This window comes from Manis pentadactyla, chromosome 6 (genome assembly GCF_030020395.1).
Source record: "Manis pentadactyla isolate mManPen7 chromosome 6, mManPen7.hap1, whole genome shotgun sequence".
NCBI classification, from domain to species: domain Eukaryota; kingdom Metazoa; phylum Chordata; class Mammalia; order Pholidota; family Manidae; genus Manis; species Manis pentadactyla.
Window position 1 is genome coordinate 1,157,418 of NC_080024.1, and position 14,977 is coordinate 1,172,394.

General features: G+C 54.8%; 1 protein-coding gene across 1 annotated transcript; it reads right to left on the reverse strand.

Annotated features, from left to right (window-relative positions):
- Positions 1-1,167: 1,167 nt before the first annotated feature.
- On the reverse strand, positions 1,168-10,708 carry LOC130684213 (uncharacterized). Its single transcript, XM_057504346.1, has 3 exons — positions 10,242-10,708; positions 8,684-8,808; positions 1,168-1,450 (listed from the first exon to the last, which is right to left on the reverse strand). Exons 1-3 carry the CDS (start codon positions 10,596-10,598, stop codon positions 1,321-1,323), a joined length of 612 nt encoding a protein of 203 aa, XP_057360329.1. The 5' UTR covers positions 10,599-10,708; the 3' UTR covers positions 1,168-1,320.
- Between the last annotated feature and the right edge of the window lie 4,269 nt (positions 10,709-14,977).

Genomic DNA, 14,977 nt, shown 5'->3' on the forward strand with positions numbered 1-14,977 from the left:
GGGAGGATGCTGGCCTGTCAAATGTGGGGTGGGGGCCCTGGCATTGGCCCTCAAGGCTGAGGCCTTGACACGCACATGAGACCCAGGGGTTGGGGTCCCTGCGCTGGTCTGCCCCCTCTCCAGTTGCCCTGCCTCACTCTAGTCGCCTTCTTTGTAACCACGGCATGTCCTGCTTGGGGGGATGTGAGTGTGATTAGCACCTGGTCTGCAGGTGGAGTGTGTGTGTACATGTGTCTGGGGACCCTGCTACCCTCCGGCTGGAAGAGCAGCCAGGTCCCCACCCAGACGTTGGGTGAAGGGATGTTTGCAGCGTCGGGGGCAGGGCAGCATGGGGACCCTGACCCCTGGGTCTCATGTGAGTGTGTTGTGTGTGTACTGTGTGTGGGGAGGGGCGAGGTGTCCATCCTCACTGGTGCCTGTCCAGCCTGCAGCCCCACTGAAGCCAGGCCTTCCCTCCCACTGCCTGTGGGGCTGCATCCTGACAGGTGGGCAGAGGGACCAATCCTGGAAACCCTGTGACAAGCTAGCACTGGCCACCTGAGCAGCGACCAGCTGAGTGCTTGGTTCTCAAACAATGCTCCACATCTGTGTCCCCCTGGCCACCAGAAGCCCTTCCCACAGGCTGGTGTCCAGTTTCCCAGCAGCGCTCCAGGGGTGCAGTTCCCTGGGGCCCGCAGATCTTAGTGGGAGCCTCGGCGGGCTGTGCGCCAGGAGACAGTGCATCTTTGGAGAAACAATACCCTGAAGGAAAGGTTGCCGTGGACACCTTTGACAGGAGAGGATCCCTGGACACTGGGCCAGGGGCCACCTCTGCGCAGCCCCTGGACACTCCACGGGGGTCCTCAAAACCAGCTCCAGGCCCAAGAAGGAATTGCAGCCCAGCCCTTCTCTCTCTGGGCAAGGAACCACAGCTCGGAGAGTCCGTGGCATCAGCTGACACACGTCCTGCTTGGGGGTGAATCAGGGAGGCCAGGAGAACCGGGAGGCTGCTGCCCGCCACGAGGGTCCCGTGCCTGAAGCGGGAAGCAGGGAGAAGACAGTGCGCAGTGGCTGAAAAGAGGGGTATGTTCTAAACGGTTTATCTGTTGGAGACTCAGCAGAAAATGTATTTTAAAAATCCTTCCAATAGGATTCTTAATAGAAATGGGTGCACATATGATCTCTATCCATATCCGTTTATTCTATCTATATGTTTTTCCTAATACCAGAAATAACTTGGAAACTATAAGAGAAAAATAATTCAATTCAAACTGGCCATAGAAACAAATCACCCAAGAAAAGCCTTAGCCAGAGAATTCTGGACTTCTATGAGGAGAACTATCATGCGCCGTGAGGGGGGTCCGCACAGAGGAGCCCGTACCGCACGGCTGGGCAGGGAGGTGGGTGCCCTGCAGACGCCAGCTCTCCCCAGTGGACAGGCGGGCTTGATTCTGCTCCGTTCTCAGGGCACCTGGAAGAAGGGAGGACTTGAAAAAACAGTTCTAAGTTAATAGGGAAGATCAAATATATAGAAATGGCAAAAAACAAAAAACTAACAAGGAAGGACTAATCCTGCCAATGATTAAAACAGTAAGGACGGCTCTCGGATATTCAGGAAACTGATGCCTAGGAGATGGGCAGGGAGGTGGGCCTGACACTAAAGGATATTCACCTAATGATTCTGGGCCACTTGTACATTGTATCTATTCAAAACATAAAAATATTTGAAGAGCAGGCACACTAGCAAGATTTATGCATTTACACACAAGCCGGGGTGGGGCTGGAGTGGGCAGGCGGATCAACACAGCTGACTTCACTGCACACAGGTGTTTGAAAGCACAATGAAGCCACAATGGGCGTCGAAGCAGAAGACAAAGAACACCTGATGAATCACCAAACTAGACATTTTTGAAGGAGGGAAAAAGCCCAGCAAAACATCATACAGCAAAGTAAACTGTAGAAGGATTAAAAAGTTAAATGTAATAAAAATAAAACAATAAAAATCTTGAAGAAGGCAGATATAAATATTAGATTTTTTTGATGGGCAAATTTTAAAATAAAAGGATAAGGTAAAAAGAAAAATCAATAGATATAATTACGAATTGAAGATTTCTTTATGCTCAACAGCTACATAACCAAAAGCAAAAGACAAAAACCAGACTAAGAAAAGTATTATATGTAAATATCAGGCAAATGTAATGACTAGACAGTAACAAGTGATCTCAACAGGAGATCCTAAGGATGCACATTGACAAAAAGTTTATATAAAAGAACTCTAACTTACCAGTAAGCATATAGAAAGCTATAGGAAGATCGTCATAAAATCAAATGAAAGAAAAATGTTATTATGGTGATGGCTTTAAGAAAAAAAGCTATCCATTATTGGGCTAGGTTGTATTAGTAGAACTACTTTGGATGGCACTGTGGCAAGAAACTCAACTGTTTCTTGCTATTTAATCTGGTAATTTCACTCTATTTTAAGAAGTACTTTTTCTTTGCAACCTCAAGAAAATAATCCTAAGTAAATAAAGAAAAACATTTTTGCACAAACATGTATACCTATAGAATAGACAAGCGAAACATGCGTATCATGGACTGTATATGGTGGTTTGTGTAAGATGTCCTGTAATGCACGGTACGACCCCACTTCATAGAAGAAACCCTCAGGCAGCAAACAAGCCACACACAGGAAAAGAACGGAAGGAGACGCACTGGCATTTTAAGAGTGGCTTTAGGTGGGGAACTGTGGTTGCTTTTTCCACCTTCCACTATTCTGCAGCCTCTGAGTTTATATGCATGCATTACTCTAATTAAAACAATGCAAGAATTATTATTTATTTTAAACAAGTTCACCAAATTACCATGGTTTAATGATATCCTCATCTCATAGGACATGTTTGGTTCATTAGCAACAGCTCTGGTTATAAGATAAAATATTAAAAACCCTAATTTCCAATAATATAGGAGTGAATATAAGGCAAATCCAACCACTAGACCACTACGGAGCCTTTTAAAATGACCAACACTAGTACCGCGAGACAAGAGACAATCTCATTCTTATATAGAGCCTCCTAACTCCAAGGGATGGGCTCTGAAATGTCTCTACATGGCAGACTTACTGTTCACTTTAATTTTCTTCTTTTTGTTGTTCAAAATATCCAAGCACTCTAAAAAGTATGTATTACTTTTTGAATCATAAAAAAAACCCAAGGCCACTTATAAAAAAACATTTCAACAACTGTACTAAGACCGCTGGATATCCACATGTGAAAGATGAAGCTGGACCCCTTTCTCACACCGTGCACGGAATTTAAGTCACAGTGAATGATAGACATGATGCAGAGATAAAACAACAAAGCTCTTGGGAAAAAAAGTATGGAGTCAATTTTTGTGACCCTGAATAAACAATGATTTCTTCAATATGACACCAAATCACAAGTGGCAAAAGGAAATAGGTAGGTTGGATTTCATCAGAACTAAGATCTTTCATTCTGCCAATAGTACCATCAGGGAAAGGAAAAGACAACCCAGAGAATGGGAGGAAATATTTCCAAATCATTTATCTGATAAAGGACTTGTACCCAGAATATATAAACAACTTAAAACTCAAGAATAAAAAGACAAATGACCCAATTAAAAACTGGAAAAAGGATCTAAATAGACATTTTGCCTAAGAAGATACACAAATGATTAACAACCACATGAAAAGATGGTCAGCATCATTAACTATTGAGGAAATGCAAATCAAAACCACAATGAGATAGTGCTTTGCACTTAATAGGATGGCTACAATAAAAAAGACAGACAATAACAAGTGTTGACAAGGACATGAGGACATCGGAACTCTCAGATCCTGCTCATAGGAAGGTAAAAGGGTGCAGCTGCTTTGGAAAAGAGTCTGGCAGTTCTTCAAAATTCTGACTATAGGGTCATCATATGACCCAGAACTTCTATACCCACGAGAAGTGAAAACATATGCCTACACAAAAACTTGCACGGAATGTTTATAGCAGCGTTATTCATAATATCTAAAAAAGTGGAAACTACCTAACTGCCCACCAAATGATGAGTGGATAAATAAAACGTGGTATCAGGCAACTAATATTATTTTGCAATAAAAAGGGGCAAAGTATGGATAAATGCTAGGACATGGATGAACCTTGAAAACACTCAAAGGGGAGATGAGGGTTACAAAGGAGCAGGTCCTGCATGGTTCCACGCATGTGTAACGTCCAGAATAAGTGAATCTAGAGACACGGAATGAGACTAGTAGGTGAAATGTATAATATGTGAATTGTATTTCTACTTTGTTGTTAAACATATACAGAAATAAAAAATGAAAGAGGGTAGGGGGAAAAGGGAAGGGAGGGGTAGAGAAGGGTGGCAACACTCACTTTTGAGCCTCTACTATGCTCCAGATATGAGCCAGAGGTTTCATGGGTGCCAGTTAGCTCACTGAGTCCTTACCACACCTCTGTGGGTCAGTGCCACCGTCTCACGGTGATGCTCACCTCAGTATCCAGAGCAGTGTTGTCCCCAAATGCACAGTGGTTAAGCCTACACAGCCCACTATACTTGTTCTATTACTGGTGTCTATTACTTGGTCTATTACTGGTGTCAGGGCTGGGAAGGTAATGCCAGATCCTGCTTAGTAGACAACAGGTGGCCTCCCTGCCAAAGTTAGGGTAAGAGAAAACCTCACAGCTCCAGACAGGATGGGCTTCAGAAAGCCTGAGGTACCAGACCTTCGGCCCTGGGGTCCCATGCATCACCTCACCGTTTCCCAGGGACCACTAAAGCCCCTAAAACCCTCGGACCCAGGGTGCTACCTCACGCTCTGGCATCTTGCCTTTCAGTGTGCTGGACATTATTAACTACCTCCTCTGGGCTGGGGCAGAGACAGTCGTATCCAACTCCTGCCCTACACAGAGCTCACACCCACCCATCCATCCACCCACTCATCCATCCATCTATCCATCCATCCATCCGTCCATCCAACCATCCATCCATCCATCCACCCATCCATCCTTCTGTCCACTCACCCATCCATCCATCCATCCATCCATCCACCCATCCATCCTTCTGTCCACCCATCCATCCTTCTGTCCACTCACCCATCCATCCATCCATCCATCCACCCATCCATCCATCCATCCAAAACTGTGTACAGAGCTCCTTTCATCTCTACTGTTCTTGATGCTGAGCATCCATCACAGAATAAGACATATTAAGTCAGTTCTCTATACATCTTACCTTCTAGTATACGTAGCATAAAACAAACATGTAAAATAACTTTAGATACAGATAAGCACTATTAGGACAATAAAACAGTAAAGGATGAAGACAGTCTGGCACAAAGGGATGACTTCTCTGAGGAGGTGTTGTTTGGATTGAGGTTCAGGTGTGGAGGAGCCATCTAGGTGAAGGTCTGGGGGGGCCTTCTGCAGAAGAGCTGACATATCCCGAGGCTGGAACGTGGCTTGTTCGAGGGACAGGACAAAGGTCAGTGTGCCTGGAGCTTTAGTGACTGAGGGAAGGGGACATTTGAGCTGGGTCTCAAAGAATGACAGCTTGACAGGCAGGGAGAGGAGCACAAACAGCACAGGTGGAGACCAGGAGATAAGTAAAGCTTCTTTGATTAAACAGTTCATTTACAGATAAATAGACCAGTGGGATAGAAAACGCAGGAATCTGTGCAAGAGCATGTGGAATGTGATCATCGTGGCTTCTCAAGTGAGTGGGGGGAAGATGAGGTTTTCAACCAATGGCTTTGGGACACCTGGATACCCACATGGACAAAGATAAAATTGGGCCCACTCATAACAGATGCCAAGTGGATCACAGCTGAGACCATACAAGTGCTGGAAAAAAATCGGATGACTTCCTTTACAACCTATGGCAGAGAAAAGCTTTGTAATTATGACTCAAAATCCAAAAGCAATGAATCAGAGACAAATAAATTTGCCTAAATAAATTGAAACATTTGTAGGGCAAAAGACACCATGAGCAAGGTTAAAAGACACACAAAGTATTTGCAACAGCGCAGTTCCTGTGGAAGGAGTTGGAAACATTCTGCCAAGTTACAAGTACGTTTGGCTTTGGCCCTGGGTCCCACTGCAGTAAAGCTTTGCCCAGGACACCCTGGGGAAACACAGTCACACATGCACAGGGTGACTTGCCCTGGTTAGGCTCAGTGGCAGCAGCAAAGACCGGAAACTCCCCCAAAAGCCCACCCAAGGAGATTGCTGGGCTGAATTCTCCGGGCTCCATCAGAAGGGCCGTGCAGCCACAGGAAGCCACGAGGGAGAGCGCGGGGTCGGGTGTGCGGTGCCCTCGCTGAGTGGGCGCCACGTGAGCGAAGGAGGCGCAGGGCAGAGTCTGGGGCCGGTCGCACACAGGGCTCGGGGGGCCTCTTGAATTCTTTCCTTAGAGAAGCAATGGGACAAACCCGAAACTAATGCAAATGTGCCCCTGGGGTGGGGGACGTGGAGTAGGGGCAGGACCGGAGCCCGACTTCAGTGGGCGCCCAGGGCGGTGCGCCCAGGTGCGCCCTGGGCATGCGAATGCCTCACCAACAGGAGCAGCGAATCCAGCTGCTGACCAGTTCTCAAAAAGCAATGTTCTGTGTGTGGAACCTTAGTGAGATGTATTCTAAGGACAAACAAAACAAAACAAAACCATCCTTAAGAAAGTTTTCTGAGGAAAAGGGAAGTGAAGGAGGCAAGCAAGGGAGCATTTTCTTTCCTGGTGGGAAGCGGGGGGCTTCAGGGGACCCCTTACCCACCCCCCCCCCACACGTGTGGGAATTCTCTCCAAGGCAGGGCGCAGAGAAGCCGGGAGGCGGAACACCCCTTGGCGTTCCCTGGCAGCTGAGAAGCAGGCAGCGGAAGGCATGGCCACTGGTGGCCAGGCATCCAGATGGAGGGTCCGGGCTGGTTCTGAGGGGCTTCTGCAGTGGCTTCAAGCCTCTGGGTGGAGTGCGTGCGGAGACACAGCAGGGGCTGAGGAGGGGCCAGGGGGACCCCTCTGCTCGTGCAGGCCCAGGAGTCTGGCCTGCAACTGGGCGCTGCCTGGGCTCCTGAAGGTGAGGCCCTGGGGCTGGTCCTCGCTGCTCGTCCCAGACCCCGCTGCCCTGTGGGCCACGGTGGAGGGCTCCGGGCAGCCCTGGGGCAGGGGCACCTACAGGGGGCTGGGGCTTACAGCAGCAGAGCAGGGCATCCCAGGGAGGAGGCTGGGTGGGAGGGACGGGGCAGGGGGTAGGGAGGAAAGAGGGGCCAGTGCTCACTTCCTGGCAAGGGGCTGGGGCTGCACACCAACATCCTCCGGTCTCCACAGATGGAAAATGGCCAGGGTGGGGACCTGGCCAAGGCTGTACAGCCAGCGAGTCCCGGGCGGGCGCATGATGGACCCCGTCTCCTGGGTGCTGAAGTGTGCAGACTGCTATTCACAGACACCCCTCCCCCAGCCTGGGAACGGGGGTCCCGGGCTTCAGGGCTGGCTCCAGGCCCCATCTGGCTGGGGTGTCCAGTGTAGGGGCTGCCACGTGCTGGGAGTCCCTGGCCGGAGGCTGTCTGAGCTGGCAGATTCCTACAGCCCAGGAGGGGCCTGGCCAGCTCCCCCAAGTCGTGCAGACCCTGCCTTCAGCTCAGCAACAAAGGGCAGGCGCAGCGACAGGTGCCATCGCCCCAGGCTGCCTGTCACTGGAAACCAGCTGCCTCCTGTCAGCAGCTCATCAGTTCCCGGGACAGGCAGGCCTGCTCAGGGCTCCTGTTCCTGCCCAGTCCCCTCCAGCAGGCCCGCTGCCCGGAGGATGGCAAAGCCCAGCACACTCACAACTGACATATGTTCCCACTACAGCTGGGGTGGGACGGCTGCCGGCCCCGGGGGTCTGGGTTGGACAGGAGGGCAAGACCCTGCTGGGAGATGGGGGAGGAGACTCAGGGATGGGGCGCACGACCCAGGGTGAAGGCAGGCGCAGGGGTGACCCAGGGTGAAGGCAGGTGCAGGGTGACCCAGGGTGAATGGAGGCTTGGGGGTGAATGCAGGTTTGTGGGAGTGACCCAGGGTGAAGGCAGGCGCAGGGGTGACCCAGGGTGAGGGCAGGTGCAAGGGTGACCCAGGGTGAAGGCAGGTGCAGGGGTGACCCAGGGTGAGGGCAGGTGCAGGGTGACCCAGGGTGAGGGCAGGTGCCGGGGGTGGGGGGTGCAGAGGCTTCATGGAGGAGAGGCTGGCTTGGGAAGGCACAGGGCAGAAGGCAGACAGCACAATGGGTGTGCCAGGCCAGCAAGGGCCCCACTGATAGAGGCCAAGAGCCCAGCTGGAGGGCAGACCTAGTGGTGGGGGCCCCGGGAGGCATCCTAGCCATAGCTGGTTCAGGGGCCCAGTGAGCAAGAGGAAGGGGCAGGGGCTCCAAGTGGGGGGCGTGTAGATGGGGTTCTCACCTGGGCACACGGGCCTAGAAAGGAGTGTGAGCTCGGGAGGGAAGGAATGGCTCCTTCCTGCATGAGCTCTGACTGACTTGGCACTTTCTTCTGTTGTGAGCATGGGTGCAAAGTGACAGTAGGCCCAGCAAGGCCCAAATGAGGCCACGGAAACTGCTGTCGCACAGCTGTGGACGCATCGCACATTAGTCAGGCCCAGGGCCACTGAGCCTGATGAGGTCAGCTTCCTGCATGATGTGTTAGTGAAAAGCATGCAGACCCACCGTGAAGACTGAGCTTCTGGGTGCTTGCTGACCATCTCAACGCTGTGTGTTCCCTCTGAGAGCCCCTGCCTCATGGCCCTGCCTATACAGGGCTGCAGAAGGCTGCACCCCGAGAGGCCTGTGTCCTGTGGGCAATTGCATAAGGCCAGGCACATTAGGTAGTGACCCACACCCTGCTCGGCCCCAGTAGCCCACAGCTTGCCCGGCATCCCCCTGCTGCTCTTGGTGCACACGGCTCTGCACTGCAGGAGAGACCAGGCGGTCTGCGGTAGGGAGGCCGCTGGACCCTGCCAGGGGGCACTTCCTTCAGAGGCTAACACGTGGCCTTGTGCCCAGCTGCATGCACGCTCTCAGAGTTCACCCACATAGGTGCTGGTGTAGGACAGTCCTGGACGGAGGACCGGCTCTGCCACTTCTCCATCGTGTGACATTGGGCAGGACATTTACTGCCCCTGGGGCTCAGCTTCCTCTCCTGGGACAGGAGGCTCAGGATGGTGCGCCCTGCACCCACCGAGCAGGGAACCGAGCAAGCACATCACAGGGCCAGGGCGGAAAGCCTGCTAGTGGGCAGCGCCTGGTCCCAGGCGGACCCTCTGCCATCTCTCGCCAGGTGACAGGGTGCGCCCCGTGGGCACAGCCACTGTGGGGCGGATGCCACGGCAGGTGCTCCGCGCGGGCGGGGGCGGCCGTGGAATGAGAGCGCCCGCAGGGGCCGCTTCTGCTCCAGCAGGACGCCGAGCCTGTCGGTGGCAGAGGAAGACTAGCATCTCCACAACGGGCTTCTTTCACCGGCCACGGAACAAAAGCTTTCCTTTCCCGCCCCTGCGGCCCTGCGACCACAGAGTCCGCATTGTCAAGGGCGACGGATGCAGGCCGTAGCCGCGCGCCGCCTTCCCCACCAGGGCGCCGGGCCCACCCCCAGCCCGGGCTGGCACCGCCCCCGGCACACTCGCTGCCGCCGAACCGCCAGCCGGGGGCGCGGCCTTGGCCCCGCTTTACTCCGGAGGCTGCGGCCGCCGCCGCCCCCGCGGCGCTTTCCGGAGCTCGCGCGCCCCCTGCCGTGGGAGGCGCCGGGGCGCCCGGCCTCCGAGCCGCCGTCGGGGTGGGTGGGGGGCCGGTCTCCGGGTCACACCCCGAGGGCGCGGCCTCGGCCGGGACGGCGGCCTGGGGGGCCGCGTGGGACCCCAAGACAGATTCTGCCCTCGCCGCCCTCGCGCACGCAGCTCCGCTCGGGGCAGCATTTGGCTCTGACTCAGCGCTGCCCGCGGTGCTGCGAGGTCAGCCCAGAGGGGGCTGTTCAGGGAGCGGGGCAGATGGGACCGGGTGCCTCCCTCCGGGCCTCCCTGCGTCCCCCTTCCTGCGGCCTTGGCGGAGCCCCACCCACCCTCAGGCACGGCCCGTCTCTGCCCCTCTGACCCCTTCTCTTGGCGGATGTGCCGGAAGCAGCGTTCGTCCCCTCGCAGGACAAGCGACTGCAGGGTGTGTGCAGAAGCCGTCCGGAGAAGGAAGCTACGGGACGGCTGGGGTCCCGGCACCTGCGGGCAGAGGCCTGGCTCACCTGCTGGACGGGCATCGCTCCCAGGGCTTCACCTTCATGCAGCTGCTGCCACACAGTCCCTGGGCAGGTGGCACCCAGGACAGAGGCACTGGGCTTGGCTAATGACGTGTTCCAAGGGTGGCTTGAGCTCCTGCGGGGCCGGGCTCCTGGTCTGGTCTGCCCAGTGGTGTCCGGCAGGGAACACACTTGCCAGTTGCACACTGGCTGGCTGGCCGGCTCGCGGGTCCGCAGAGCTGGGGTCTCCGTCCCACGCCCTTGGCTGGTCTCTTGCTCCGTCCCAGCGAGTGGCCTGACTTCCCAGTCAACCTTCGCCGAAGGAGGCTGCCTGCCAGCCGGCCAGTGATTGGCAGAGACCATGTAGGAGTGGCATGAGTGTGCCGGCTGCGCCGGTCCTCACACGGCTTGGAAGTAACATGGGATCAGACCATGTGGCTCCAAGGCCCGAAGGCCAGGGGGACCACACCCCTCTGTCCCTTCCCTTCCTGACCGCCAAACCTCCCCTCCGGCTTTGCAGGCCTCCTTGCTGGGTGAGAGGTGGAGCAGCCCTGTGGGGTTTGGGACCAGGAGGCTCATGCACAGAGACGGGCCCCCTTCCTGGGACGCCAGACCTCTGTCTTTGGGGCCTGTGCTGGCAGCTAACAGGCACCCCCGCCATGGCCCTGTGTCCAGTCCCTGCCCACGAGCAGAGCATGGCCTCCCCTCCGCTCCCCCCACACTGTCTGGGGGGTCCTGCACGGTTTCCATGGAGAGCTCACTGCCTTCCTTCTGGTCCGTCTCCTATTGCCTACCATGAGCGGAGCCCCGTCCGTCCCCACACCCCTCAGCGCTCAGCAGGGGATGCGGCCTGGCCCCTCCCAAGGCTCCCTCCACTCCCTGGCTCCACCGCTGAGGAAAGCAGCTGCTCCCCGCGGCTCACGCCATCTGCTGAGCCTCCGCCCCACCCGACGCCTGCCCGCTCTGCTCCCTGCAGCTCCTCCCCGGGCCCTGCGGGGCCCACCCCCAGCCTTCCTCTGCACCCCGACTCCTCCTGTGCCCAAGTGCCCCACAGCCCTGAGAACGCCTGGCACACCGCCTCCCTCCTGGGGCCTGGTTCCTAGCCTCGGGGCTCTCCCGTGTCTGTGTCCTCTCCGGCCCTGGACCTGCTGCGGCCTAGGAGAGCCCCTCCTGACACGTGGCTCCCCCTCTGCTTGCTGGCTCTTCCGTCCATCAGCTGCCTGCTGTCATTCTTCCTCCGGGGCCGCTGGGGCCTGTCACATCGGCCTGCCCATATTCCATCATCCTTGTCTCACTCCTCTTCCCACAAGGCCATTCCTTGGATCTTTCCAGTTGTTTGCCTGGAAAAACACACATCACCTGTTTCAGTGGCCTTCCCTGATGGCCTTCCTGCCATCGTCCTGGTCCCCCTGAGCTGGTGGCCTTCATGGCCACCCCGAGGAGCCAGCGACCCTCTTCTGGTGCAGTCACACACTGATCCTCCACGCTCACGGCTCACTTTGCTGTCTAAGACACAGGAAGGTGCTGTCTTTGGGGGAGCCCAATCCTATGCCTGTACCACCGCTGCAGGGGGTGTAGGATGGAGGAAGATGTGTTAACATCTTGGCAATTAGCCAAAGGTGTTTATTTAGTAAGAAATAAAATGCCACAGGTCAATGTAGGTTGTTACATGCTGTCAAAGCCATCTCTGTCCTTGTTTCTGTGTGCCTGTGTGGGACCGTCTAGGTCTAGAAGGTCGCTGGGTCCACTTCCCCACGTCCTCACCACCATTTCACGGACACTAGAGGTGAGGTATGCTGAGGGATGCCTGAAAACCAGGCTAGAAAATCACCCACCAGCTCAGAGATGCAACATGCATTCTTATCTCTGCCTGGACTCCGGGCAGAAAGTCTCTCCTGAAGGATCAGCCCCCAGACCTGTTCCTTGAACATTTTGGGGGCTGTAGGTTTGTACCATGTGGAGTTCTAAGCCAGGGTTAACGTTTAATTAGTCCCTGCCCAGTGCTGGGTGTCTGGAATAAACAAAAGCAAAATTATGCCTGAGGCCTGTTCCCATCACTGGGTCCTAAGGCTTCTCAGTGTGTACATGTAGGTGGACCTTCTGAATGTGAGTTCAGCAGTCAGTGTTTACCCAAACCGGGAGGATCAGAGACCCCAAGGGCTTTGTATACTAAAAACCTGAAAGTAAATATAAAATAAGTGAATAAATTGAAATCTTAAGTAAAGAACAGTTTTGAAAAAGAACAAAAACAAACTTCTAGAAAGGACTTTATAGGTAGTGGGGTTTAATCTTCATGGAAAAGTTAAAAACCAACTTAGATTCAGCTGAAGAGAGAATCAATGAGCTAGAAGATAGAAGCTATAGGCTGAGCTGTATCTCCGCAAATCCCTCTGTTGAAGTTTTAACTCCCAGTACTTCAGAATGTGACTGCCTTTGTATACAGAGTCTTTAAAAAGACAATTAAGTGGAAGTGGGGTCATTTGGGGTGGCCCTAATCCAATTAGGTGTCCTTATTAGAAGAGAATATTAGGACATAGACAGGCACTGGGACGCCCTGCCCCCTCGGGGCCTGAGCTCTGAGCTGAGCTGGCACGCACGTGCAGCCTTGGCTGAGCCCCTGAGGTGGCCCCCAGAGGGCCCCTCCCAACTCCTGCAGACGACAGGGCCTCGGCGATGTTTTCCCAAGTCCCCATCTTACAGCGTCATTTACTCATTCACTCATTTACATATTAATTCAGCAAACATTTACTGAGCACCTACTGTATACCAAGCTCTGTCTGAAGCAGACCCCCGAAAGGCAGCAGGGCCATCTGGCTGAAGCTGGGAGGGCAGCGCCCTGGACGCTTTGGGACCCCGAGGGGGTGCCTAACTTGTTGGGGCTCTTGGAAGCCCTGACAGAGACGTTGCTTGAACTGCACTTACAGACCAGAAGAGGAGGGGCGAGCACGGCAGGCGGGGGGGGGGCGTGGGACGCCGGAGGGCTCCAGGAGGGATGGCTGCCACCAGAGGAGGGTGGGGCTGCGTCGCAGAGGAGGGTGGGTGCCGGGGTGGAGCTCTGCCCTGGCCGCAGCAGGACTGCTGGGTGAGTCGCCCCTGACAGGGGTCAGGGGGTCAAAGAAGTAACTGGAGAAAATTTCCAGAACTGAAGAGTGGAGGCTTCCTGATTAAAGGCATCTGGATGCCCAGCAGTGGGGGTGGAGGGGGGGTGGGCTGGGGTGTCTGTGTGAAGGCACAGGGCCTGGGCTCTCAGAACACCAGGCAGAGTGAAGGTCCGCAGGCTTCAGGTCCCATCCCTCTCCTCCTTCCCCCCAGCCAGCACCCCAGCCTCACCGGCATCACGCGCTGGCCCGGGCCACCCGATGGGGTCCAAGTGCATCCCCAGGGGCTCTTACCAGCCCAAGACGCTGCTCTCCGCTGGGACCATGCACATGGCCCGGATCCCCCCAGTGAAAAGAAACCAGCTTTCTACCCTCTGGGGCAGTTAGAATCAGAACATCAGATAAAACCAGTGTTGGTGAGGATCGGGATCCCCAGGCACTGCTGGGGGACCTAGAATGGCACCAGCACCATGGAAAGTAACCTGAGCTCTCCTGAAACAAGTGGGCACAGAGGTACCTGGGCCCCGGCCGCTCCACCTGTACTGGCCCAAGAGAAGGTAAGACACACGTGAGCGCGAAACACAGCGAATGCTCACAGCAGCGTTACTCGCGGTAGCCGAAGGGGGAGCCGCTGAAGGTCCATCAGCTGAGGCCGGTGTAGGCACACGTCCGTACAGGGGAGCGCTACTCAGCAATAAGAGAGAAGCGCTGGTTCACGCTGTGACACAGATGGACCTTAAAAGCAGGACGCTCAGCAAGAGAAGCCAGACACAAACGGTGGGTTGAATGAGAATATGCTGTGCAGTGGTGTTTTCCGTTTATGTGAAATGTTCAGGGCCAGGAAATCTGTGCCTGGACAGAGGATAGGTGCTGGCTGCCCCAGGCTGGGTGGGCGGGGCACGGGGACGGCAGCTGAAGCCCAGGTTTTTCTGTGAGATGGGGAAAATGTCCTGACATTGGCGGTCGTGATGGTCGCGCACGTCGGCACATGTACTGAAAGCTGTTGAACAGCACACGATAAATGGGTGAATTACATGGCTGTGAATTACATCTCAATAAATCTGTTACAAAAAAGCAAAACGGAACAGCTGTACCAAAAGCAGGGCATAGGACCAGACCTCCAGGACTGATGGGTGAGCAGGTGGTGGGGCTTTGCCTTCATTCGTGCCTGGGGTGGAGGCTGGGATGCGGGCCGCCCGGTCCCCCACGACCCTTCTGGGGTGAGGTAGGCATGGGGTTGGGGTCCAGGCTCAGCCTTCCTGTCCGCTCCCCACACTCTCTCCAGAACCAGGACATCTCCGTTAGCCTGCACACAGAGGGGCACGGACCAGCGATTATTTCCCATATGTCACCCTGATGTGGTTTTTTGAGCATTAAGGGAAAGGTACTGGTAAACACCACTTATTTTTCTCCTGGACATTCAACCCAAGTGTGGATTTTGTTTATTTGTAGAGAGGGAGGCAGGAGGGGTCTCTGGGCAGCCAGGCAGTGATTGCAGAAGGAAAGCCCAGGCTAGAAGGTGCTGGAATATCTGAGTCCATGTCCAAGTCCCACAGAGGAGAGAGGGTGGCCAGGCCACCTGAGAATCTCTGGAATGCCAGCCTTCCTGGCAGAAGGCAGAGGTCCTGGAACAAAGGCGGTGGG